We start from the raw sequence: 27,595 nt of genomic DNA, 5'->3' as shown, positions 1-27,595 counted from the left end.
GCTCCGGCCTTCCTGGATGGAGTTTGCATGTTCTCACCGTGGTTCGTCAGTTTCCTCCCATATTCTAAAAAAAACATGCATGGTAGGTTAATTGAAGTGACTAAATTGTCCCTAGGTGTGATTGTTGTTGATTGGTGTGAATGGTTGTTCGTATTTATTTCAACAAATTTACAGTACTATGTATTGGGTTAAGCGTTTAGTATAATCAAGTAAAGTCAAATAGAAAAAGTTAATACAATTACTTATTTGTTACATATTGGTAATCATTTTACGTTTTTAAGATTTACTAACTGCGATTGGCTGGCGACCAGTTCAGGGTGTACCCCGCCTACTGCCCATTTCCAGCTGAGATTGGCTCCAGCACCCCCCATGACCATTGTAAGGATTAAGTGGTTCGGAAAATGGATGGATGGATGGATGGATGGATGGATGGATGGATGGATTGATGGAAGATTTACTATAAGCAATGGCTATGACCTAATTACAGTAACTAAATATTACTACATTATCGTAAGAAACTTTATAATTACGTTTAGTAAGAGTTACTTAATATTTCCCACATGTAATTAATATTTAGTTGCATGTAAATGTTACTTCTGGTGAGTGTGATATACTTGATATTGAGCAGTAGAATTTACGTAATTGGAGTGAGTGCAAATACTTCTGAGAATTTTTATAGTAAATCTTACAAGTTGGTTTTTACAGCGTACCAGTACTACTACACGCACACGCATGCGCGCGCGCACGCCCACACGCGCACACAGAGAGAGAGAGAGAGAAAGAGAGAGAGAGAGAGAGAGAGAGAGAGAGAGAGAGAGAGAGAGAGAGAGAGAGAGAGAGAGAGAGAGAGAGAGAGAGAGAGAGAGAGAGAGAGAAGGGGGCGGGGGAGCATCGTTTATTTCTGTGAATGACAACATGATTCCAGCTGTGGGAAGTCCCTCTGCAGTTGTTTTTTTTTTAACTAAGCCTCGACATTCTTTTACTAAACTTCTCTGCCTGAAATGTACACTGCATTAAGACGAGGTAAGGGTCTATTTGGCAACATTTCTGGACATATGCATTTTCGAGGTTTATTGTATGACAACACAGGAACCGAAGGAACGTATTGCGAACCAAATTGTACGGTGGAAATGGCTTTGTTAACAATAATACATTCTGTCGACACACTGGACTCTTAATTGTAGCTTTATGTATGCTTTTGTTTGTTTGTTTGTTTGTGGTTTCGTGAGGCTAACTGTTGCTACGTTATTAGAATGAATTTAGCTATTCAGTCGTCAATTCGGCACGTGCGTAAATTGGTTAGTTGCTATAGAAGACAGCGCGTCAGGTGGCACTTGAAGAGTACCTTGGCGATGACTGATGGAGGGACTTGGAAGCCATCCAGTTTACTGTCTGGCGTTTGGAAAGTAAACTCATGCTTACACGGGGTAAAAATACTACAGCTATCCCATACTGAGTGGGCTCCATCCATGGTATTTTTGGCACCCTCTCCTATTGGAGTGTTGGAGCGGTTACTGGGCGCCTGTCCGCCTGTGCATTTATTTCAAGCAAAGGAAAAAGGAAAAGGAGCACGTTGTCGTCGGAGCAATACACAGGAACCACGATGAAGACTGAATCTTGTGTCTGTTGAGATATGAGGGATACCATGAAATCATGCACGAGGACTGCTGCGCGAGCTGCTGCCTGGCCTTCAGGGCATTTGGCCAGGTTTGGATAATTGGACCATTTATATTACACTAAAACATATTGGGGTGGTTGTAAATACAAGTTGTGCGGAAGGACGCTTTAAAAATCTTTTTTTTAATAGTTTCTTTCTTTCTTTTTTTTGTTTCTTCCAAGTAGCTAAGTTTTATTTTGAAGTAGCGGCGTCATGTGGAGTGCGCTTTTAAATGGTTCGGGGCTACACGGTCGGGACAGTGCAACCGGGGGCAACGTCCCATCTCAGGGGTGGGAGTTTTTACCGTGTAGCAGAATCGAGAGGACCGAAAGAGGCAAAGGAAAAAACCTCAACCCACTGAGGAGGATCTCCTCTCCGCCTACAGTTTTCAGTCACATCTACGAGCCCCACTGCGACGCCTTGCCGGGAGGAGGTGAAGGTGGCACAGGGACAAAGCTGGAATTCCTCGAAGGACAAATGTCGCCTGACCCAGAATCCCAGCAGCAGCAGCATACGCGTCTAAAAAAGAGATTTGAGGATCTGAAAAAGCGGCATGTGCAGGATAAAGAGGAATGGAGGCGGGATAAGGAGACGCTGCTGAGAGAAGTGGCTGACATACAAGTAACTAGAACGGAACAGTTGTAGTTCATTGATTTCTATGCCTCGATATAGAAGCTTATCTTAGTCCTGTATAATTAGTTGCAGTATATTAATGTAATCAATTCAAGACAGTCTATAAGTGTGAATGGTTGATGGGATTGGCTGACGACTAGTTCAGGGTATACTCCGCCTCTCCCCAGTCAGCTGGGATAAGCGCCAAGTTACAGTCTCGACTCCAGCTTACCCGTGAGAATAAGTATTACAGAAAAGGAATTGGTGAATATTTTCTTACTATACATACTTGAAAGGTCTAAATCGAGACTGGACCAATAACTGTTCATTTTTCAAATTATGTGGCTAGTAGTTTTGTTGACGTTTGTGTGCAGGGAGGGGAGAACCGGAGAATTTTGCTGGACCTGAAGACAGTGTTGGAGGAAGTGCAGGTGGAGGTGAAGCGAGAGGAAGAGAAGAGGAGTGAGCTGCAGCTGCAGTACACCAGAGACAGATGTGACTGGGAGCTGGAGAGGGCGGAGCTCAAGGGTCGCATTGCACAGGTAACGGACAATGTATGACCTTGACATACGACATATGAGTTACAGTGTTGCTTGTAATATGTTGCTTGGGCATGTGTTGTTATGGTGAAAGTTGAAAGATCACTTGAAGTTCCATGCATAGTTGCTGGTGTCAATCTGTTTTTTTCCATGTATGTGACTATGATCACTTACCAAGGTCCAGTTGGTCTCATACTTTAAGGGATAGTTCGTGATTTTTGACATGAATCTGAATGGCATTGTCACCTAAAGTGGTGTGCGTCAGCACTTTACCTCTGAGGACTTGTTGGACCCGAGATCGGGTCCGGTTTTAGTTGAGACGAAAGTAGTACAGCTAGTTGGCTGAGTTCACGCAAATAAAGCGTTTTTTTTTTCTTCTTCTAAAAAAAAAAGTGTATTCAAAAGAGTGATAAATTTTCATCACGAAGCCGTAAACTAGAAAAAAGTGAGACTCCATTACCACCTGGCACTGTTTTTTTGTTCGTATCACTGCACAGCGCGCTGCATCCAGGTGATAGACGCGCGTGTTCCACCAACTTTGAAAACTCAAGATAACATGTCTGACTACGACACTGACAATGAAAACTATGCCTTTAGCACTGAGCCAAGGGCTATCTTTATGAACCCGGATATACTGATGCCGAAATTCGTGAGATATAGTTAGAACGGGCAGAGAGAGAATCTCATCATGCCACAGATGCAAAACCTTTAAATTGATGAGGAGGCCAATGCGACAGCTTGTGTCTGCATCACTAATCATAATTAGGGATGTTCTATACCACTTTTTTTCAGACCGATACAGATACAGATACTCAGACCCTCAGTACTCACCGATACCAATACCAACTGCTGATACCAGTAATACATTTTGACAAATAAAAAAAATCACAAAAAGATATTTTTAAACAAATATATTTCCTTTAATTTTGACAACAAAAAACAGCACAGTCACTCTTCAATAGTCTTAACGCTCAAAATAAAATATAAAAATGCTCTTTTAGTTTAAGATTCACAATTTTGAAGTATTTCCAAACCGGTGAAGTTTTGGTGAAAAACTGCTGCAAGCTAGCGCCAGTTAAAGGCAAGGAGGACTCACTTAACGTCTTCCCCCTCTGCCATCGGTCGCTTGTACTCGTCTGCGTCACGAGTACTCGAGTACTTGAAAAAAAGGCTGGTACCGGCCCGATACCGATACCTAGTATCGGTACTCACCCATCCCTAATCCTAATAATCATAATCATATAATCATAATAATTTTCAAGAAGCCAAAGTTGCCTCAAGGCAAAGTCTGTGCGCGGAAAGAGGTGAAAAGTGTGCGGAGATCCAGGGACATTATTATTGGTACAGCCCGGGAAATCACACGTCTGAACCATTTTTACATATAGAATGATATAGTGTGACGTCTCACAAGTTTGCTGCCAACAGAAGTGTTTAGCAATCTCACCTTTTTATTTCTCTTCACACAACCGGCTACTGTTGGCCACAGCCGACGCCAAATACAAGAAACTAATTTGCGAGCCGAATTAGCACACGAGCAGCCAACATGTACAGTACAGTATTGAGTCCCTTTCCACCGTGAGATGTGCGATGCGTTCACAAACACTCTGACACAAGAATGTAACAGAATGTGCGACACAGGAACACACAACACAACTCACTACACGAGTTTATAAAGTTTATACAATCGTAACGTTATATACTAATCGTTCTCTCGTTCGCCATTAGCTCTCTCGCATCAGGTAGACACTTCCAAACAATTTGATTTATGCACGTCTGTCAGCTGCATTCAGTTCGCAGCGCAGTGATACAAACAGAAAACTAGTGCCAGGTGGTAATGTCTGACGTTTTTTTCTAGTTTGTGGTTTTGTGATGCAAATTCATCACTCTATTGAACATACATTGTTTTTTAGAAAAAAAACGCTTTATTTCCATGACCCTAACCAACAAGCCAGACTACTTTCGTCTTGACCAAAAGCGGACCAGATCTCCGGTCACAGGACGCTGTCAGCAGTAAGTCAGTGCTGATGCACAACACTGTAAGTGAAGATGCCATACCGATTCATGTAAAAAAATCCCAAACTGTCCCTTTAAGAAAAATCTTATTTTGCCAGGCCTCTGAAGTGGGCTGGGCGATATGTCCCAAAATTCATATCACGGTATAAATTGCATCCCTTCACGGTAAGTGTATATCATGGTATTGAATTAATTGTTTTTTTTTTTAAATATATATATATATATATATATATATATATATATATATATATACAGTGATACCTCGGCTGACGAACGCTTTAGCTCACGAACTTTTCGCCTCACGAACATTAAATACGCGAGAATTTAGTCTCTGCTGACGAACTACTTTTCGGCGGACAAACCAAACCACGCGGTCGAACAACACCACGGTGGCGGCCACGAGAAGCTGACGCACGCTCACGGCGTCCCAGTTCGTCACCCCCTTTCTTTTAGTGCGGACGCGGTTTGTGTTTGATAGACATTTTGAGTGTACTTTTGCTATTATGGGACCGAAAAAGACCCCACCACAGGCTAGTGTTAAGCCTAATGCTTACCAGCGAGGGACGGCGATTCGGCGGCGCGTTTGCATTGTAGTCAATGGAGTTTGCGCCACTAAAAAAAGCGAAAGTGCCATCACGTACCTCAAAAAAGGAGAAAATCGTGCCACGGCTGTTTAGTCCCAGGAAAGAGGTGAAAGTAGTTGGCAGTGCTCACTTTTTGTTGACTCGCTAAAGTGCTCCACTTCCTTGTTCACCAAGGGACACACCTCCTCCGCTCCGGTGAGCACGAAAGTGCGAATGAGCGACAACCGTTCCATAAACACTCGAAGCGGTGAAACGCTCGCGAATGAAGTAAGTCTACCATTGCTACTATCCTTAAGAACTACCATCACAAAGTAAAATAAAACGACTTTATTATACAGTATAATTTATTTCTTTAATTACAATACAATAGCACATTTATTATACATAAAATAAGGTATATTTTTGTGTAGTTTTAAGGCTTATTTAGTAGAAAATTATGTTTTATAGGGACCTGGGAACGGATTATTCTCATTTTAATGGTTTCTTATGGGAAATAAATGTTCGGAAGAAGAACTTTTCGGCTTACACACACTCTCCGGGAACCAATTAAGTTCGTGAGCCGAGGAATCCCTTATATATATATATATATATATATATATATATATATATATATATATATATATATATATATTAATAAATAATTTGGTTTCTGGTTTGCATAGTCATGTATATAAACTAAATGGATTAAAAAAACAAAAACAATGAAAGAATAAATTTACTTTGGATAACATTTATTGTGCAATTCTCAAATCAAAATTCAAAGTCAGCACTCTGGTGCAAAATAGTGCAAAAACAAAAAAACATCACTGATATTTTAAATGGAAACAGTACAACTGGCTTAGAGCAAGTATTCACTTGACGATCACAAGGGCATGCACAAGTGGCCATTGTAAACAGCACAAGTCTAGGTTTTTATATCACACAAGTCAAGTCATCTTTTTATATAGTGCTTTCAAATAGCCTTAGCTTTCACAAAGTGCTTTACAGAAACAACATAAAACTAACATAACATAATGTACATTAACAGCAATACAATCACAACAGACCAACATTTTTTCATTCCTACATACATACGCTTTGATGCTTGGAGCAGTTATAGATTAAAGAGAATCAGTCTTCTTTCAACAGTTGATTTTTTTTCCCCAGCATATTTTCAATTAAATTTATTTAAGAAATCACAATTCATAGAATATAGTAACAAATATTTATCTGATTTGGTTAAAAAAAAAAATAATAGATTACAATTTCTTGCCAAAATGAAAAACTTATTTAAAACAAACCAAAGTAGAAACATTTTATTAACTTTTTCAGCAGTTGATCAGAGATGTGATCACAACATGCACGACGTCACACACGTCTGCTACAAGTTAAGTTTGCTAAAAGCTAGGTCATAAAAAAGCAGCTGCTGCGTGATGAACAACATACACACACGCACGCACATGCACACAATGAATGGTCCAATTTTCCAGTCCCATTTAATCTGCTTCATTTCTAAGCGTCAAAACCTCAATCTCCACATCCCGCGCACACGTCCGCATTTTGTACCGACATTCTCGTCCTCAGCTCCGCCGCCATCCATCCAACGCACCAGCTTAGACTATCTAGCAGCGCCGACCCCTTCGCCAAGCAAAAAGGGACTTTGAAAAATGCTGCCGGTTTACTGGCGCAAATACCACAGGCCAACCGCAGGTGCCCAGTGTCGGCGTGATCCAACATTCCCCCCATCAGAATTAGTGCAGATGTATACCTGTTGCAAGCATACCTCTGAAGGAGCGCAACCGTCAAGCATCGACACTGTCCCTCGAGGAATGTCACGGCCAAAACGCCGAGAACAGTCCACTCCACAACAGGTCCACACGAAGGGCAAAACACCACATGACAAAAAGAAGATGAAGACGGCTGCCATCTCACAGAGCCATCAAAAAAATGTCATCAACATGCGCTATGTGATGACATCATCAACATGGTAACGCGGTAAGACGGTAGTCAAAATTTCTATATTCTACAAAATTTATACCTTATATTGAATATTCAGAGTGTGATGATATATCAGTATCGCGATAAATCGTGATACTTTGTCTCCCGATAGATTATCAATACGGCTACGCAAGTATCGCAATAAGTGTAGTTAATATACAGCCACTATAACGCCTCCATTGTTCATTACGTATGGAGCAATGACTTGACGGGCCGCTAGGGGGAGCGCCTCTTAAGAGTGGCGGAGAAATTTACGGAACTCATGAGCTTACTTTTACTTGTGTAAGACATTTTTATCTGTCCAGCAACTGACTCAGGTTTGCATACATTTCTATAAAAAAATGTCTTTTATATCTTCAATTTTAACAGTTTAAAACATATTTCATTTTTCGACTTTTTGAAGCACACAATTTCTGAGGAATATTAATATTGACTTAATTGGATTTAAAATGTATCCATTTTCTTGACCGCTTATTCCTCACAAGGGTCATGGGGGGTGCTGGAGCCTATCTCAGCTGGCTCTGGGCAGTAGGCGGTGGACACACTGAACTGGTTGACAGCCAATCGCAGGGCACAGAGAGACGAACAACCATCGGATTTAATATTTAAGTAATTTTATTTATTTACTTATGCAATGTTACACAAAAAAAATGGGCCACAGATTATAAAATGAAACAATTGACTATGTAACTGACTGACATGTTACATAATAATAGTGTTTAAGAAAGACATAAATTTGTTGACAGAAAGTGGTCTCTGTTAAGAAGACATTTATATTTGTTAAAAAAAAAAATACACTAAAGTACTCACTGTGAAGAAGACACCAGTTTTAATACTGTATTTCAGTGCTGGTACAAAACTAAACTATTTTCTCATTAAAAAAATGTCTTGGGTAGTTTTATTGTAGATTATTGTGGATTTATTACCTGACCCATATATCGATAATCGCGGTATCGTCATATTGTGAGATAATTGTTATCGTGAGCCTTGTATCGCATATCGTATCGTATTGTTGTGAGGTACCCAGAGGTTCCCACCCCTATTGAATATACCATTTATATCGCCCAGCCCTGCTCTGAAGTCATCTGAATGTGACGATGCTCTGCCTTTTTCAAGCATTACAAAACATTAACATGGTGTTAATGGATCAAGGATCCCACGCGCATCTTGTTATTCATGTCTTGCTTTGGTTTGCAAAGCATTATTAGTAAATTCCACTTTATTTATTCATTCAATTAGCGCACCTTAACTTGTGTCCCAAAATCTTAAACAAACAATAACATAATAGTGCAATAATACAGAAATTAATGCATACACACACATATACATATACAGTTACATATGAGGAGATGCAATATTAGCTGTTGTTACAGTATTTAGCATCTTAGTCAACTCATTTTTGCATTGTCATGTTGATTGCACAAACACTAGATGAAATATGACGTCACTTGGCATGAAGCTGCGCTGGGTGAGGTTAGCTCCATTGTGCTAATGGAGCGTTCTTCCCCACTCTTGCCTGTTTACCATGTTTAAAATATGCATACAACATAATATTAGCATTAAAATGTTGCAGCAGCAGAGTGAGATGACTTAAAAGAGCCTGTGGCTATTACTGAAAGAGCATGTGCTTGTCCTATCCTGTATTCGGTGAATGTTTACATTCTCCCTAGCATTATCTGTGTGCTGTTTTCCCTGCTTGGTAAACAAACAAACAGACAAACAAACAAACAAACAAATAAAAAATGGATCTCAATTATACTTAATTTTGGCAGATATGAATTGACAAACGTCGAAAGTTGGAGGTCCTAGGCCAGATATTTCCAAGCAGCTTTTACTGTGTGCTGCTTATTTATGAACGCTGCTAGGCAGCTAGGCGACATTTTACTGTGTACAACACCCCCCACCCCCTTTCCCCCACCCCGCCCGCCTTTACCTAGTCTCCCCGCCACCCCTTGGAATGTGACATTGGTATCCACTATTTATAGTGGGTCACCGTAGCAACACACTTACTGTGATGTATTCTCTGCCGGACAGGCATGATGGTCAAAGGGTGCAGTTTGTAGACTAAATTTTAGGCACTTGTGCATTTGTGACTTTGCTTTCTTTTAACTAGTTAGAATCTAACCGACCCAGGTTTCTGTTTACTTGCACAGCTTCTTCAGGATTTCCTTTCTGAGGAAAATTTGCTTTCGCTGCCGCTTTACAGCTTATCGGCCTGAGACATTATACTTTGACAATTAACCATCTTGTTTTTATATTTTCAATATTTGTTTACGATTCTTGAGTAAACCCTCATGTTGACAGTACCCATCATCATCTGTCAGGAATTCAAATCAACTTTACAAAGAGCCTAGAGCCGAAAGAAAAAGTGTGACTTGTTTTGCAAGACTATAATTTCCCGACCCTGGGCCACAGGCAGAAATAGCAGCATGACTGAGGCTTGTAAGACAGTTTTGTGACTCAATACAGAAATAACACACTAAGACTCACTTGCAAACATTCTCTTCTGTTTCTCATTCCACGTAGAGGTACATACAATACCGTACATACATAAGCATTTTTGTGGATCTAGTCCAGGGGTGTCAAACTCATGTTAGCTCAGGGGCCGCATGGAGGAAAATATATTATCATATGGGCCGCATCAGGAAAATAACGGTATATAACTTAAACAATTGCCATAATTTATATGCAGATTTTCGTGGACCAGCCTTAAATTACGGAGATCAACTGTAATCATATTGTTCTGAAAAATAACACGAATGCAAATGGAACGCGGCAACACTTTGCTGGTATACGTTCCCGACGTGTTAAATCGACCTGTTTTGTATATATATTGTTCCCAGAATGCATTGCGTGGCACAGTTAATGTTATAAGGACGTTAATCCTTGTCATTTCTATTTGTGTTACCAGTATTTGAATTTGTGTTATATTTAACACATTTATGTCGCTGTATGATTACAAAAAATAATAATAATTAAACAAACCGTAGTTTAAGTTGTGTGTTAAACGACGATTCCCCGTACAAGTTGCTTTGCTCATCTGAGGACTGCTTGTGAAATTACAAATCTATATGTTTTGATTATGGCCGGCTGATTAATTAGTCCAACATTACAATTTTTTTTTTTTTCTTTACTTTACAAAATCACTTCGCGGGCCGGATTGAACGCATTTGCGGGCCTGATCCGGCCCGTGGGCCGTATGTTTGACACCTCTGATCTAGTCCATTCTTAGCAACAACTTACTTTGCCAATTTACCACAGAATGTACTGCAGTGTACTCACATTTCTTAACTTTTTTAGAAAGAGTATTGATTGCCTTCATTAGCTCAGTTTTATAGAAGAAATTTCAAGTTAGCTGTCATATTGTGCAGATCAGATCAGTCAAACTTTGAGCTTTGACATAATTACATACTACTACTTAGAACCCAAATTTAACGATGACAGACCACTCGCTAATGTACTAATGCAAGAATGTTTTGACCTTAATAGAGTGGAAATCACGAGGGGTGCAATCAGTACAATGGTTAGTAATATTGTAATTAAATGAATCAAATTGGACAGAATTAAATTTTTGAAGAAATAGCTTATCAACTATCAAATATGCAGGACTGCTTATATAAGTCAACCTTGTCACTTTCTGACTGTGGTCATGTGGTGGTGAACTGTATCCTGTGTTTGGGAAGTACAATAGACACGATGCATAGCATCTGAACCCACTAACCGTATGTGTGAGTTCTCACAGGATATTTTCACATTTCCGTCTTCCTTCTGCTGAACCCACTAACATTCATCCCATGGTGCCTTACTTCCCCACTTCTTCCACCTTCCCTTCTTGCCACTCCTTCATTCTCGTCATTCCTTTAAAAACAAAAAAACAAAAAAAAACAATTCCCGTCTCCCATCTGGCTCTCATCCTTCTTTTCCTTTAATCCCTTCCAAACAACCGACTGCTTTCACCACTGTCTTTCCATCTCTGTCCCTTACATTCCTTTCTCTGCTTCCCTCCTCCATGTGTTTGTGTCCCTTCAGCTGGAAACCAAAGGCGGTTCTAGATCAGCGAGTGGAGGTGTCCAGTGTGCAACAGATTCGTACTCAGTGGCTCAACAAGCTGGTTCTGAAAGGCACAGCGAGACGTCAACACTTCGTCGGGACAAGGAGGAACAGCGGAGACTTTTGGCTGACACACACTCAACCACCATGGAGCTGCGCTGTCGCCTGGAGCACAACGAGAAGAATTGGTTGAAGGAGAAAGCCGAGCTACTAGAGAGATTTGACATCGAAAGGAGTGAATGGGAGAGCCAATTGAAAGACATGCAAAGGAAAATAGAAGAGGTATGTTAAATATTTACTAAGATTAGCATCATAACCAGGATGATGTTATACAGTGGGAAGAAGGAGTTTGGTATCAGAAGATTTGTGACTTTCTTTAATTAGAGCCAGTGTTTTAAGTGGGCCGGAACGCACCGGTACGGAGGTCTGGCACTTCTAAAAATCTCACTTGAGCATTCAGGTACTTCTCAACCTGCATTGAACGTACTATCCGCGTTCTGGTACGCTCGACAATGCATATTTTTATCCCCAAAAGCTGTTCCGGTGAGCTTCGTTCATCCACGGGCTAAATATAGTATGGAAGTCCTGTGCTCATCACATTAACATGTGTACGCTACTCCAGACGTTTTACAGATCTTTGCTGTGTGAGAGAAGTGCGGTTACGTCATTCAAGTCGGCCGCTGTAAACGTGATGCTCGCAAACCCAAATGCGTGTGTTGAATCATAGTTCTTGAGTTAAGAGAACAGAATAAAAACACTACCATGCTGTCCCAGCTCAAAGCTACAAAAAGAGTACGGTCAGACGGTGGATTCGCAGGCTGATACAGCACGGACGTAAAAATAAACAGCTGCTCATGCTCAAGCGAGAAGTGAAGCCTGCGGCGGCCATCTTGCGTTGCCACACCTATCTGACCTACTGTAAGTTGAACATATTATATTTTCCGCTGCGTACTTTTCACGTTATTTTCTTCCATTATAAAGAAAATACCAATGTGTGTCTCTCATATGGTATTTTTCCGAGTGCTACTCAGATTGGTCTGCATCATCAGAACCAGTGATCAGAAACATCAACAACGAAATGGAAAACAAATCACTTGAGAAAACCCCCCCAAAACAATCGCTATGAAATTTAAACCTAACTTCTGAAAGTCCCCACTCACAATACTGATATAATACTCTGAATGGTTGATGCAAACAATGAAGTTCTTCCTTTGCTCTCATTATCCCATACAAGGATCCTGGCGTAAAACACCCACTAATAAGCGTCTGTGTGTGGGGGAATTAAATATATATGTATGTATATATATATATATATATATATATATATTAAAAAATATATATGTATGTATGTATGTATATATATATATATATATATATATATATATATATATATATATATATATATAGAGAGAGAGAGAGAGAAGTACCGGCACTTAATTTTTTCCACTTAAAACACTGATTAGAGTTCTGTTTTTTGTTGTTGTTGTTGTTGTTTTTTTTTAATTCAGTTTGTGTGTAATCAATGACTTACTTACTCTATCCTAAGTGAAATCATGACATCTACTTCTATTCCCCAGCCTGGCACTGTCAAAACAATATTCCTGATCAGTGCAGCTGTCAAGTGTAAAGAGAGGATGTAGTGGAAGGAAAGGCACCACAATTCTGCTCTTTCACTCCATATGCTGCATGACTCTTTGTGATGACTGCAGCTGTTACAGTGATGCATAATTGAGAAAATCTCAAGTGACTGAAAATTAAATTTGAGTGTCATGAATTAAAGAGGTAGAGATTAGGGCACATGTTGTTGCGTGTTGAAGGGTTGGATCCCAAAACGCAGACACAAATAAGGTTTTAACTATTTATTCACGTAACTTGACTAAACTAAAAACAACGAGAATGCATCGAGAATCACGAGACGCCAGGCCCCTTGGGCTGCGGAAACAGTGAGCAATAATCCGGCGACCACACACATTTCTCAGACCCTTAAATAGGCAGTCAATCAATCTCATTGGTTGTGGCTAGACATGTGAGTACCAGTACTGACATGGAATTATCTGATTGGCTGTTGACTCCGTAATTACAAATAGTTCCTGACAACAAACATCATATAGCATAAAAGATTCCTGACATCACATAGTCCAGACATCATATAGCCTAAAACTAGTTGAAACTGGATGCTGTTACATCAATACCAAAACAGACACGTAACCGGTCGTGAACTCTGGCGCACGGTCATGAACTCTACTCAAACTTAACCCAGGCGTGACCCCAGACATGAGACAAGACCCAAACATTGCTACTGCATGACCCGAGTCATGACACATGTTCTACATACGAAATAGGTCAGAGCACATTAATATCACAAAAAGTACTGACATAATGATCTTTTCTCAATTTACTCACAAATTCATTTGATGTAAAATCAGGCCCTTTTTAACATGAAGCTATGATTCAGTTATATTCATGTTAGCATTGGATACATTGGTTCACTGTACATTCAGACATCTAGTAGAAGAGTATGTAATTGTTGTCCCTGTCACAATATTTCACTGACATAGATAGACAAGCCGCACAGCCGCCTCACAGAGTCCTGTGTGGAGTTTGGATGTGAATGTAGTTTGTCCATGCTGTATGTAACCTGCAATTGTCTGACAATCAATTCAGGGTGTACGCTGCTTCTGTGCTGCAGCACACTCACGAAATGGCTGTACAAATTAAGTGAAATTTAATCATTTCCCACAGCATACTAATGAGCAGTAGCGCAGTAGTTTGGAATCACTGATTGAGATCACTTGAAGTAGGTCAACTTTACATTAAAAAAAAAAAAAAAAAAAAAAAAACGAGTTTGTAATCTTTAGCACCATCTAGTGGTGAACTAATAATTCAATTTAAAAACCCACTATTGATTTCATTAATATGCAAAAAATATGTTCTATCACAGGGCGGCACGGTGGCGGACTGGTTAGCACATCTGCCTCCCAGTACTGAGGACTCGGGTTTGAGTTCAGGCTCCAGCCTTCCTGGGTGGAGTTTGCATGTTCTCCCCGTGCCTGCGTGGGTCTTCTCCGGGTACTTCGGTCTCCTCCCACATGCCAAAGACATGCTTCCCGAAGCCAGCTAGGATACACTCCAGTGACCCGTGACCCTTGTGAGGAATATGTGGTTCGGAAAATGAATGAATGGATGGATGGATTCTGCAAGAGAACTAATAAAGAAAAAGAGGGAGTGGTTCGGGATTACTGAATAAAATACTGTATATAAAAGAAATCCTTCCATGGTTGAGACATTTTTTCCCCCCCAGGAGTGCTCATGTTTGAAGCAAACAACACATGATGCTTCTGTTTTTCTTCCGAGACAAGAAAAAGAGAGAGGAAAGTAGCCCAGGAACAATGCAGGCTTAAAGCCTGCTGTGCCATCTAGCCGTTGCTTGACGGTCAGGCAAGGTTATCATGAGCAGGTTAGCACTCAGTTAGCATGAAGTAGTTTCTACTTGTATTTTTGGATTGTTTAGTACCAGGCCAGAGCTATCTTTTACAGTATTTTCCTTTATTGTTAATCTATCGATACATCCATCAATTTTCTTGACCGCTTATTCCTCACAAGGGTGCTGCAGCCTATCTCAGCTGGCTTTGGGCAGTAGGCGGGGTACACCCTGAACTAGTTGCCAGCCAATCGCAGGGCACACAGAGACGAACAACCATCCACACTCACAATCACACCTAAGGACAATTTGGAGAGCCCAATTAACCTGCCAAGCATGTCTTTGGAATGTGGGAGGAGACCGGAGTACCTGGAGAAGACCCACACAGGCACGGGGAGAACATGCAAACTCCACCCAAGAAGGCCGGAGCCTGGACTCGAACCCGAGTCCTCAGAACTGGGAGGCGGACGTGCTAACCAGTCATTCACCGTGCCGCCCATTGTTAATCTAATTTTCTGATTTTTTCAAATGTTATGCTTCCTGCCTTTGTAATAACCTTTATTCATTTGTATTGTTGTTTGGATGTATATTGTATTCATGTACCTGATCATATTACAGCATTTATTTACATTTTCTCTTTCTTCATTTCTAGTTGTATTGCGAGGTGAGGGCCAAGCGAGAGGGGGCTTGTGGTCATCGGAATGAGGAAGAAATGCATCTGCTAAGTGTGCGTTCACTCAGCTCTGGTTCCAGTGTGCTCAGTGAGTTGTCACAGACACATAGCAGCTGCAGTCAGCCAGAGCCCTCACCTGCCTTTGACCGCTACAACATTGTCAGTGGTGGAAGGAGTGAGAGTCATTCAACCACCCGTTGTCAACCAGACAAACTTAGTGAACTAATTGCAGGTGGTCAGTTTACTCAGAAAGCATGTGCACATCCTGGGTTGAGGTCTCGAGACTCCATCCTTGATAGGAAAAGTTCTGGGAACACTCCTGAGCTTGAAGCAATTTTCCATAAAACTATTGGACGTGGACAGACAACAAAACATGTTTCCATAGAGAATGAAAAATATCTTCATTGTGGCATTCAAGAAAGTCCACTGGTGGCAGAGCTGAGTAATGCCAGTGAGAAGAAGAAAAGCACGACAGCTCTCAATGCTGTGAGTGATCAGAAGTTACTTTTCTTGGATCAATGTGAATTGATTGTACACTAAACGGACAATAGTGTTGGGACACCTGGTAGTTGCACTTAAAGTAAATGAAAAAAAATAAATAAATAAAGTTGGTTTTCCTTTTCTAGCTATCGGAGCTTGCAATCATCTCAAAAGTCCTTGAAGGCAGGGGTGTCAAACTCATATTAGCTCAGGGGCCACATAGAGGAAAATATATTACCAAGTAGGCCGTACCGGTAAAAATCATGGTATATAACTTAAAAACAATTGGCGTCAGTTAAACACACATCTTCACTATTCGCAGGCCAGCCCTAAATTGCTGAGCTCAACTGTATTGTTCCAAAAAATCACAAAAATGCAAATGCAACGTGGCCATACTTTGAGATCCAGACGTGTTATAAGTTATAGGACATTATGTCATAAGTGTTTGTGTCACCACTCACCAGTAGCTGAATGTGTGTCACATTCAGCACGTTTATTATTTGAATTTTTTTTTCCAACAAACTGTCATTTTACTGTAGGTTGCGTGTAAAATAATTACATCCAGGTCAATTCCGTGGAGAAGTTGCATTGCTCATCTGAAGATTGCCTTTTAAATTGCGAATTTTGATTTTGGTCGTCAGATTAAATGGTCCGGCATTACTTTTTATTTTTATTTTTTTATTTTACTTTACAAGAGCATCTCGTGGGCTGGATTAAACCTCTTTGCGGGCCTGATCCAGCCCGCGGGCTTTATGTTTGACACCCCTGTTTTAATGCAATTTCAGAGTACCTTAGTCCAGAAAAGCACATATGTGGTCATAGGTTATTGACAAGGCCTGGTTACAGACAGGGGACTGGCTCAAAACTTTTATTGTACTGAATCCCAAAGATGTTGGCTGGGGTGGTTGAGGTCAGGGCTATCACATTCTTTCATACCAAACTCATCCATGGATATTTGGATTTTGCTTTGTGTACTGGGACATATTCATGCTTAAAACGGAAAGGTACTTCCCCCAAAACGTTCCCATAAAGGTTAGAGGTTTTTTCAAATGTCTTGGTAATATAAAAGTTCAAGATTAAATCAGAGCTATGGTGTGTCTCACTACTTTTGTCCATATATTGAGTACATTAGATTATATATATATTTTTTAATCTTTGTCTTTGCATTTTATCTACATTGGTTTCTCTGACTAAACCATGCCATGCTGAAAGTTTTAGCGTAAAAGATCCAGACACGCTTTTCTCTTTTTTTTCCAGGCTCTGAAGGAGATTGCTTGTGTCAGTGAGGAACTCTGTAGCTACCAGGATGACATAAAAAAGAAGAATGAGGATAAAAGGTAGTCAAGTCTTATTGTTGTGTTAAACCAACTGTTTCTATGGTTGTATTCAGAACTGCACTGCTTGGTCTGCTTTAAATGGACCAGAGTTCATTTCCCATGCTGGTGCGGATGTTTTATGCAGATGTGAATACACACAAACAAATCCTGGTGCGGATCAAACAACCGGACCGAGACCCACTTTTTGAGGTGATCTCGGTCCGCTTCAAACGGACTAGGTGCGGTTTGCTGCAAGTGTGAATACAAACTACTGCCAATCCACACCAACTGCAGGACACATGCCCCTTTTGGACTTAGCGAGCCACTGTACGTAGTCTCGCATCATGGGGGAAACAAAATTGCCCATTAGTGAATGCGTTACCAAATTTGTACATAATGTTCCATATTGTTTAGCCACGCTGCTGCCAGCATGTTGTTGGTTGGGGCACACGGAGCACAATTGTTCCTTTGGGTTGCTGCACGCAATCGTAAAGTAAAAGTAGAAATTCCTTGTTCTCTTCTATTTCCGGGTTTGTACGCTGCGTGCCGACCTCGTCATTTCTGTTCAATGGCAGCACTGATCATCACATGCGTCTATGTGTTTTCACAATATAGTGCAAAAAGCACAGTGTGAATACGAACCGCACGAAACGAAAAAATAAAGTTCGCTTTTGGTCCAGACCAAACAAGCGGACCGAAGGACTTTTCTGGTGTGAATGCACCCTTAATCTGAGTTGACTAATGACAGATTAGGTAATCATTCATACTTAAACATACACCTGTTACAAATTTTTATCAGAATGAAATGTGCACTGAATGAATATAATGTGACAATAATAGTTGTCACATTACTGATTTTGTTTCAGAAATCCATCTGAATCGTCAGAAGAGAAGAACACTCCTGTCATGGATAAAACTGGACTGAAGTCAAATGAAACAGCGTATGACCTCAGCCAAATCTACAATCACCTTAAGGAATTTGAGAAGGAAAACTGGATCACGATGTCACCAGATTACACCTGGCGAGCCAACAGAGGGGCAGAAGATTCTTGGGAAAAGGATTCTATTAACAGCTGCAAAGATGTACATACAATCCCTGTAGCACTTTCTGATATGGATACAGCAGCACCCCCAGTTCCTCCCCGTAGCTTCTCCCGGAATCTGAGCTCTCCCTCGCAGACAGACACAGAACTCCACATCCCCGAGTCCCCCATAACAACAATGACAAAGTGCTACAGCCCATGTGTTACAGTCGACCAAAGGTATGGCAGTCCATCTATTGTTAGAAGGTTTGAAGCAATGTTGCAAGAAAATGAAGGAAAGGTTTTCATAGATGGTGCAGTAGCATCATGTTCCATACCTAAAAATTCAAACTGTAACATTGGCTGCTGCCACAACCGCTGGTCTTGTGATGCAACCAAGTTCACTAGCAGTAAGTTGTCCAGATGTGGGACTGTCCAGAAGAGCTTCTCTGAAGCCAACATATTTACTTCAAGAAAGGATTGCTCACCTTACAGCCCTGGTATTGGCAATTTGCACAAGCACCAAATACAAATGCCTCCAGTTGTAAAGGAATTACCTGTGGATTTGCTATTGTCCTCCCTGGAAATATCACCAACCAGTCCCAACCTGCAGGGCTCCAGAAGAAACATCATGTTGGAAAAAAAAACGGCAGAGTTCAACAGAACTTTGTTTCAAGCTGGGATGGGCCACGGGGTAGAAGAGGAAGAATGTATTGTAGAGGCAGATGACCACTCTGTGGATTGCCAACCAGCCCTAATAGCAGACTGTGTGCCGGATGAGCTTTTACTTCCCCGGCATTGCCCTGATGACATCTCTGGCGCCATGGACGTAAATATTGAAGTTGCATTATCTCCTTCCACTTCACATCTTCCCATTCAAAACACAGACATCAAACTGAACCAGAGTATATCTGAAGTTCAAGAGGCCAGAATGAAGAATAGCACATCTTTTGTTAATGTAACTGAACATCCAAATGATGGATTCTGGGAGGCTAATAAAACAAGTTCTCAGAGCCCTGCACACCTCTCCGAGGTGGAGCAAAAATTTCAAACTGCGGGCGGCCCTTCCAGAAAAACACAAAGCAGAGCACCCCCCGACATTCCCCCTTGTGAGCCTGTATTGTCTGCAAATATCCATTCAGGTCAGAATATGGAAGATGGTATCTGCAAGAGGGACGATCCTTCAGGTGCTAAGATTCAGCCAGCTGTTGTTGATGCCTCACTCCAGGAGCCTTCAGCTCAGAGCAAACGGAGACAAATTGCACTTCCAAAACTTGGGTTTGTGCCTCACTCCCAGATGGACTGCTCCAGACCTGCACCTCGAAAGTTGAAAGACCATCCCTGGAAGCCCCTCACTCTTGCTGCGTACCCGCGCCCTGAGGGATCACGGTCCAACTACGGAGCATTAGAAAGAATTCTGAAGCACTATGAGAGTGCATCTTGGTCACAACCACAGGATGAAACAGATTTGGGTCCGAATATCAGCCTTCAACAAGATACTGTCACCGGGTTGAACATGCCAGATATGCATCCTCATCCTGTAGCTCTTCCTTTGAGACAGCTGTCACTCATAGAGTCAAGCACCACACTCGGCAGCCACAGTAACATCGGAGTGGCACAGACACAGCAGCCAGTGCAGGTGGGTCAAGTTTAACTTATGCACACTTTCACATCATGATTCATCTTTAACGTTTAGAAACTTGCTTGGGATAAAATTGATTTAAAAATAGAAGTTATATTTTGTTTGACAACAATGCATTCAAATTATTTGCATGATGCTTGATAGATTGTTAATTTCTGTGTCATAAATGATCTATCATTGACAGAGTCAATAGGCTCTGGAGGGAATGTTGTCTATTTCTGGTACAGTTTGTGCTACATAAATAGAAGCAGGTCACAACTTCCATTATAATCTGGGACGTTTCCTTTCTGAAAGGCTGCCTACGAAGAGAACTTATTTTGATATAGCTTTTTACAAAATTCCCTTCATACGTTCACCTTTAAGAAATTGTCACAGTAAATTTCTTCCACTGAGAGAGAAGCTGTCTGACTACTGTACCTGTTTCTTTCTTTAAGCATTTTTTTCCCTGAATGCATAGTAAAAACTAGAGATAGACCGATATGCTTTTTTCAGGGCCGATACCGATACCGATTATCGGTAGTCAAGGAGGCAGATAACCGATATTTGAAGCCGATATTCATTTGCAGTAAAAGTTAAAATGTTGGCACCAAATTTTTGAATATGCAAACCCTAACCGTTCTTTACAATGGATTCTCACACTGCACTTTTCATTTTACATCCTTCCATCTGCAATAAGACGTTGGTGGCGGGGGGAGTTAAATGTGGGGGCCAACGTGACATTACCTTTTATAGCATTTGGGATACTTGTAGTTTTATTCTATAAATGTTATATTTTTATATTTTGAAGTAATAGGAGGAACCCTGTCATTCAAAATGTGCATCATCTGTGGCATTACTTATTACTACAGCAAAAAAAAAAAAAAAAAAAAAAAAATCCATGAGAAAAACTATTCATCCCTGAACACCATACAGTTCTTGTAGACCTTATTATGATTATTGTTATTGTTACCATATAGACAGTATTGATAAGCTTAGGATCTTAAATCGAGAACAGCAATATCATGCTACTCCTCTCTACAAGAGAACTGTCAAAAGACACTTCATCATGTAGTTTACTGCCACTTAGGATGCCCCAATCAATGCAGAAAAAGGTAGAGTAAAATAACTTGGTTTTAATAATAGTAAGAATAACTTGGTTAAACAGAAATTGTTGCGGTGGACCGCTGCCAGTTTCTGCTGTTTAATGTGTTTTACACTTATAGACACGTGTGTATATGTGCACACTATTCTCTCACTACTGTACTGTACTGTATCACTTAATGGCACAGATTTACTTGTCTAAATAATAACTGGGCTGCAACATTGCTAATTCACATTAACAAGCACTATCTTAGCTGTCCACATGAATAGTTACTAACACACGAGAAAGTTATACAACACACCAAACATGAGCTCATTATTCAAAGTATGATGCACGTAACGAAATGACATCACTAAACACTAATTGCAGCCGACTATGGCCGTAGATGTTACATATTAGTGGCATCCATTGGGAGGATAATGCCCCAACTGACGGCAGACATGACGTGAAAAGAGAGACAAAACGAACAAATAAGCACACTATACTTTAGTGCACTTCTCTACTAATGCCTAACATACGGAAGAGAACACGTTCGTGTAGTTAAACGGTGTTTGAGACACTTAATTAGTTACGGAGCGGACTTTAACGAGGTGCACAACGAGCTGTCAATCAAATCGACGTCGAAGCTTAAGGCACACAATGGCAAACCAGTGCGACAAATAAACACAATATAAAGTAACTAAACGCTATTTAGTGTCACTGCGGCATCTAACTGCATAATAACCGCTATGCAACAAGTAGTGGACGTGACCCAGAATGCAATGTGTGCGTCACGAGAGGTAAATATAATGACGTTACTCTACTCTTAACATGGAACTAGACAATATAATAATGACAACTGTTAATATTTGGAACCTTTCTAACAAACATTGTTTACTTAATTAAGTGAAAATTTGTGTGATTCCCTCCCCGAGTAGTTCAAGTAGCGAATTAGCTACTGGGTGTTAGCCTACATGCTAAGCTGAACACACCACTGTTAGCTAGCGGGGATTCAATGCAAGGCAATGCAGCTCCATTCATAGAGTGCATTTAATACACAACATAATTCAATGTGTTTAGCTTATCATGGTGAAAAGTTCGGCGGAGTCTCTTCTCTTTTAACTTACCTTCAAAGCATGTGTCTCTTGCGTTGTGTGCGTGTGTGTGACAGGCTACTGTGATACAGGCATACACTACTGATTGGTTCTGGCTCTTGCACGGCTAACCAATCAAATGCTGCTATGGGCGTTACGTTGCTGGAGTTGGACTCCATAACAGACAGAGACGCTCTGGGCTGCATTCGAAGCGAAAAGACGGAGTTTTAAATGGATCGCTTATATCGGCCGTCAAATTAATAAAACAGGCCGATACCGATATGTACCAATATGTCAAATATCGGCCCCGATTATCGGCCCGGCCGATTATCGGTCTATCTCTAGTAAAAACATCCGACTGTTGATATCCATCCATCCATCCATCCATCCATCCACTTCCACTTATCCGGGGTCAGGTCACGGAAGCAGCAGCTTAAGCAGGGAAACCCAAACTTCCCTCTTCCCAGCTACTTCGTCCAACACCTCCAGGGGGAGGCCTGAGACATTACCCTGACAACTGGGAGACACAGTCCTCTCCAGCATGTCCTGGGTCCTCCCCGGGGCTCTCTCTCAGTGAGATGTGTCATGAACATATCACGAGGGAGTTGTCCAGGAGGCATTCTCACGCCCAATTCACACTAAGACTAAGGAACAGGCGGTGCGTTTTCCGTACGGCAGCCATCTGCGTGTGGAGTCTGCGTGTCAATTCACACCAGCTGCAATGCGGTGCGGAACGGATGCAGCGCTGCAGAAAGTTTCCGCAAGCCTTCTATTATTTCCGGATTCCGCATGCGGATTTTCATGAAGCTGAAGAAATTACACAGGAAGTTGGGCGGAAGTTGTGGCGGGTGCAGATTTCCAGATACGAACAACTCACGCAATGCACGCGTTGTGACTTGCAGTCTGTGCGGATGCCGTACAGAAAATTGTGTCATTGTGAATTGGGTGTCACAATCTCATCTGACCCCTCTCGAAGCGGAGGTGCAGTAGCGCAAATTACGTCAATTATTTGGACCTCATTCCGATGTTAATATGCAGTTACATATTGTAGTCACCCCGCTCGACGGACGTCGACCTGATTCTAGTCAGTGTATGTCGCCCCCAGGCTAGCGTCATTGTGCATTAGCCAAAAGGTGGGCTGTCATTTATGGAAATTGACGATTGTGGAAAAACATATAGACCCATTCACTACTTAGTGTGATACGGCCATGAATGTTATCGCCATTCAGTAGTACCGTTCACATTCCGTTAGCATAATGTAGCTACAATAGGCTGTTTTCATGGAGGAAAATAAGGCAACATTTAGCCTGATTGAAACGCCGCGGAATAGAACGTCTGTTCTTCATAAAGTCATTCTGTTCTATTACATTCAACTTTGCCGCCCCTTTCACGCTAAATGTTGCCGTCCACCTCACTTTCACCCCAATATTTACGACCGAGAAGTGATCGATCTTGAGGTTACTGCTATTTGAAAACAACACATTTTTTTTTCTAAATGTCAAGATACTCGCTTCTTACCTTTTGGAGTAGAAAGAAAGCCAGCTGTGAATCACTTTTCTAATCCAAGTCCGATCTCAACTCTCTCCACAGCTGAAATGTCAAACCAATGTTCACTCTCGTTCTTGCCCGGCGTCGGTCACTATCAAGTTTAGATTTTTATTTATTTTTCGTGGCACTTGACATTGTTTTCATTTTTCTTTTTTACTCCACGGAGTAACAGCGGCTGTCTGGGGCAGCGAAAATCTGAACTAGTTCCGTCTTCGCGACTATAGGAAACAACTGACGAGAACGTGCATGACGTCACATCCCGCAGACAGAGGGCGGGAAATTCGAAGGATTCGGACCGGACGCTTCCTAAATAATATTGGCCAGAGGCTTGTAGGAGTAACCATTGTGAACAGCTAAGATGTTGATCTACTAATTAGAATATGTTTCAGTCATAAATGGTAAAATAAAAAGGCTATTGTTAAGATATATTTTTTGGGAAATCCTCCATATAGTATCTTTAACTTAGCATTAGCTTTTCTTCCTCCATAGTCTGTAGTAAGCACATGCCGACTCACCAATATGACGGTTTGAGCATGAACGCGGTCAGATATTCACGGACTCTGGGATTCACACTTAAAATAAATAAACATTTTACAATTAGCATTCGAAAATTTGACAAAGTTACATCAACTTCAATCAGCATTAAACTCGCTGAGACGACGGTTTTGCATGAGCAATCATTAGGAATTGTCACACAGCCTTTCAGTTGGGCATTCAAGCGGAAAAGAACGAAAAAAGAGGCCACACTCGAGACGGCGTCTTGAGAAGGCGGGTCTATTATCTTTGACCAATCAGAAAGTCATTATCACGTAAGTGACGTTCCATAAAGGAAATAAAGTAAAACTCAGAAGATGCACACTTCCGCTTACCAAAATAAATGTTCTTTCAAAATAAAATGGTGCATTAAAATAACGAAAATGAGGTTTTTTTTTTCTACTGGGTTACACCCTCCCCCGTAAAATACCATGCATGTCCCGATGCATGTTTAGCAAATATCGTTCATCTGCACGATTTAAGGATTCTTTGAAAGCATTAGTTAAACCCTGAAACAAAGACTTTACGACCGTCACTAGGGGATTTCCTAAGTTAGGATAGTCTAACCTCATTGGGGGTCGTCTGTCTCTCTCTGATCGCCTCAGTGGTTGAGTAGTCACAAGGTCATTACTGTCCATTTACAGTGGCGCTCCTGCCATTAGGCGGATTAGGCAAATGCTAGGGGCGCTCGTGAGCAAAAGGTGCGACAGGGAGAGGAGATGTTTTTTTTTTCTTTTCTTCTTTTTTCATCCTTTGTCAGTCACGTCAGTCAAGCTAACGGCAGTATGCATGACAGTACACGGGGCTGTGAGAAACCAAATTTCAAAATAAACCTTTCTTTACAAAGTAGTATATGTAGATCAATGCATGTAAAACTTTTATTTTGAAGTGTTACCGGAAGCGCATCATCGGTGCTGTAGATGTGCAACTCTATTCTGAGTTTTTGAACAATGGCAATATCCATGTGCACCAAACTGCCTGGGCAGACGTCAGTAACACAACATAGTCCTGAAGTTACGTTCAAGCCCCAGGTAAGAGGCTAATAAGACATAATTATGCTGATGTTGTATTGTACGTCGCCTGTTGCCAGCGTTTAGCCGTGACTGCTAGCTAACAGCGAGCTAACAGCAATGTTAGCAGTCATGCGCAACCCTAAACCGGACGCTGGTTTGGCCGCCTTTTCAGCCGCGTAGGAGTTTATTAATGATGAACGAATTGAATCATTTGAATGGCTCATCAATGTGAACGATGGGAACCGAGTCTTTATTGACAGCGGACAACGACCAGACACAACCCCCCCCACCCCTTCCCACTATAGCATTCGCTTTCGGAGGCAGAGTCGTCTTCGCACATTAACGTCAATCAATTTACAACAAATTAGTGGCTCGTTAAGGTCTAAAACAAGCAAAAAAATAAAAAATAAATGCTCGCTGCGCGTGTCATACATGGCAGAAGTGAAGAACACAACAGGATCGGCCGTCGTACAAAAACAACTCCAGTCTGATGAGCAGGGGGATAGGAAAAGCTCGCCACCAAGTGGAAGTGAGTAAACTACAAAGTAGATTTGATAAATGACAGCTAGACAATCAAAACACGCTCGCTGGTGCAGTGTAAACACGTGCTGGACAAAGTATGTAGTGTTGTACATACACATTTATATTTTCCTGTATTCTATGAAATTATGAAACCTTACTGAATGTTATTTTTTTAAGACTATTCAATATGTCAAAATGAAACAATGATCTGCACACTCCTACAGAAGTGTAGACTGTGGTGTGAAAGTGGACAGAGAGAGCAAAACTTTATTGTTGACGAAAATGCACCTTGAGTCTCATGTACAGTGTTCCCTCGTTTTCTGCTGGGGTTAGGTTGCCAAAAATACAAAAACATCAGATTTAGGTTGATGAAGTGCCCCCCCTGCACTTTCTCTCTGGTGACAGGCTCTTTAGTTAAGAAAATGAAATGAAAACTCTAGTATGCTGTCCTGGATCAAGGCTTAAAAAATAAAATAAAATAAAATAAAATAAATAAAGATCACGGTCAGACTCTCAGGTGGATGCGCAGGCTGATACAGCACGAACGTATTGAATAAACTAAATTGGGCTGCTCATGTTGTAGCAAAAAGTGAAGCCGGCGGCGGCCATCTCGTGTTGCCAGACTTAAAGTAAGTTGACTTTTCCGCATCATACGTTATCTTCCTCTGCAGCGAAAATATCACTGTGTGACGTATGGTTGTACCAATAAGTATAAAATAAGTATGGGAGATGCTCTAAATGCAGATTTCATCAGTAAGAAATTAATGTCGATATACATTTTTGCTCATAAGGTACTGAGTGCTACTCATATTATTCTGCATCATCAGAACCAGTTATAAGAACCATCAACAATGAAATGAAAGCAAAGCACACTAGAAAAAAAAACAAGTCTTGTGAAATGTAAACCTAACTTCTGCAAGTCCCGATTCATGATACTGAGATAATACTCTGAATGGTTGATGCGAATAATTAAGTTTGTTCTTTGCTAGGCTCTCATTATCCCATACAAGTGATTTATTGTAGTACAATTACTACATTATTAATTTTTAACCGCAACTGCGGTTTTAAAATTCCAGAGACGTGTGCCCTGTGTGATTTTATGATAAATTATTTTGTGGTTGGTCTAAGAAATTGTGCAGGGTCGTGTTTATGTTTGGTCTAATAAGACCCCTCTTGGCGGTTGGGGGGGCACTACCAGAAATCCTGCCTAGGGTGCCAAGTTGCTTAGGAACGCCACTGTCCATTTCCATGGGTAAGTCATTTTGTTCCTCAACTGAATCCCCAGGAGTACTTGCAGGTAATTCCATGGTTTCATCCTCGTTAGGTTTGTCAGAAATCAGAGGTGAATTTCCACTTTGAACTTCATCACTGATGACGTCCGGTAAATTTTCCAAATGTTCATCCACATTTCCATTTCCATACATATCCAGGTTTTCAGCTGAAAGGGTTTCAGGTAAGTCGTTTTCCAATGGTTGTGACATATCAAAGGGTTCTGTTGCATCTGGGTTTTTTGTATAATCATGCACAGTGGTAAATCTGGCAATCTTGTAGTGGAGAATCATCAATCCATGGGATCACAAAGCCGTTGTCATGCTCGTCAGGTTCATCAGGATCAGGGATTTTTGTTGCAGTGGTCTGACGAGTTTTTGGACGACTAACAGGTTTCTGCTCAGGAAGATCTTCTGTGGCAACGGGAAGGAAATTGCAAGGAAGCAATAGGTCTCTGTGTAGAGTTCGCAAGGGACCTTGCTTTGCCTCAGGTTTTATTGTGTAAACCGGTAAGTTCCCTGCTCGTTTTACAACAACATGGACATCAGTTTCCCATTTATCTGCTAGCT

General features: G+C 41.1%; 1 protein-coding gene across 3 annotated transcripts in view; it reads left to right on the top strand.

The window, feature by feature from the left end:
- The window catches only part of LOC144022984 (microtubule cross-linking factor 3-like), a 49,213-nt gene that overhangs the window by 20,277 nt on the left and 1,341 nt on the right, over positions 1 to 27,595 (top strand). Inside the window, exons 1-6 of one of the 3 annotated variants that reach the window (XM_077528213.1) lie at positions 1,130 to 2,278; positions 2,644 to 2,811; positions 11,412 to 11,714; positions 15,506 to 16,012; positions 17,264 to 17,343; positions 18,189 to 19,983. In XM_077528213.1, the coding sequence (XP_077384339.1) occupies positions 1,871 to 2,278; positions 2,644 to 2,811; positions 11,412 to 11,714; positions 15,506 to 16,012; positions 17,264 to 17,343; positions 18,189 to 19,983 (3,261 nt within the window). In that variant the 5' untranslated portion in view covers positions 1,130 to 1,870. Of the gene's footprint in view, positions 1 to 1,129; positions 2,279 to 2,643; positions 2,812 to 11,411; positions 11,715 to 15,505; positions 16,013 to 17,263; positions 17,344 to 18,188; positions 19,984 to 27,595 lie in introns of those variants that run through there. The other 2 variants (XR_013284459.1, XM_077528214.1) reach the window with 2 other exon arrangements.

Source organism: Festucalex cinctus, chromosome 7 (genome assembly GCF_051991245.1).
Source record: "Festucalex cinctus isolate MCC-2025b chromosome 7, RoL_Fcin_1.0, whole genome shotgun sequence".
Taxonomy (NCBI): Eukaryota; Metazoa; Chordata; class Actinopteri; order Syngnathiformes; family Syngnathidae; genus Festucalex; species Festucalex cinctus.
This window is presented reverse-complemented; position numbering and strand designations above follow the sequence as displayed.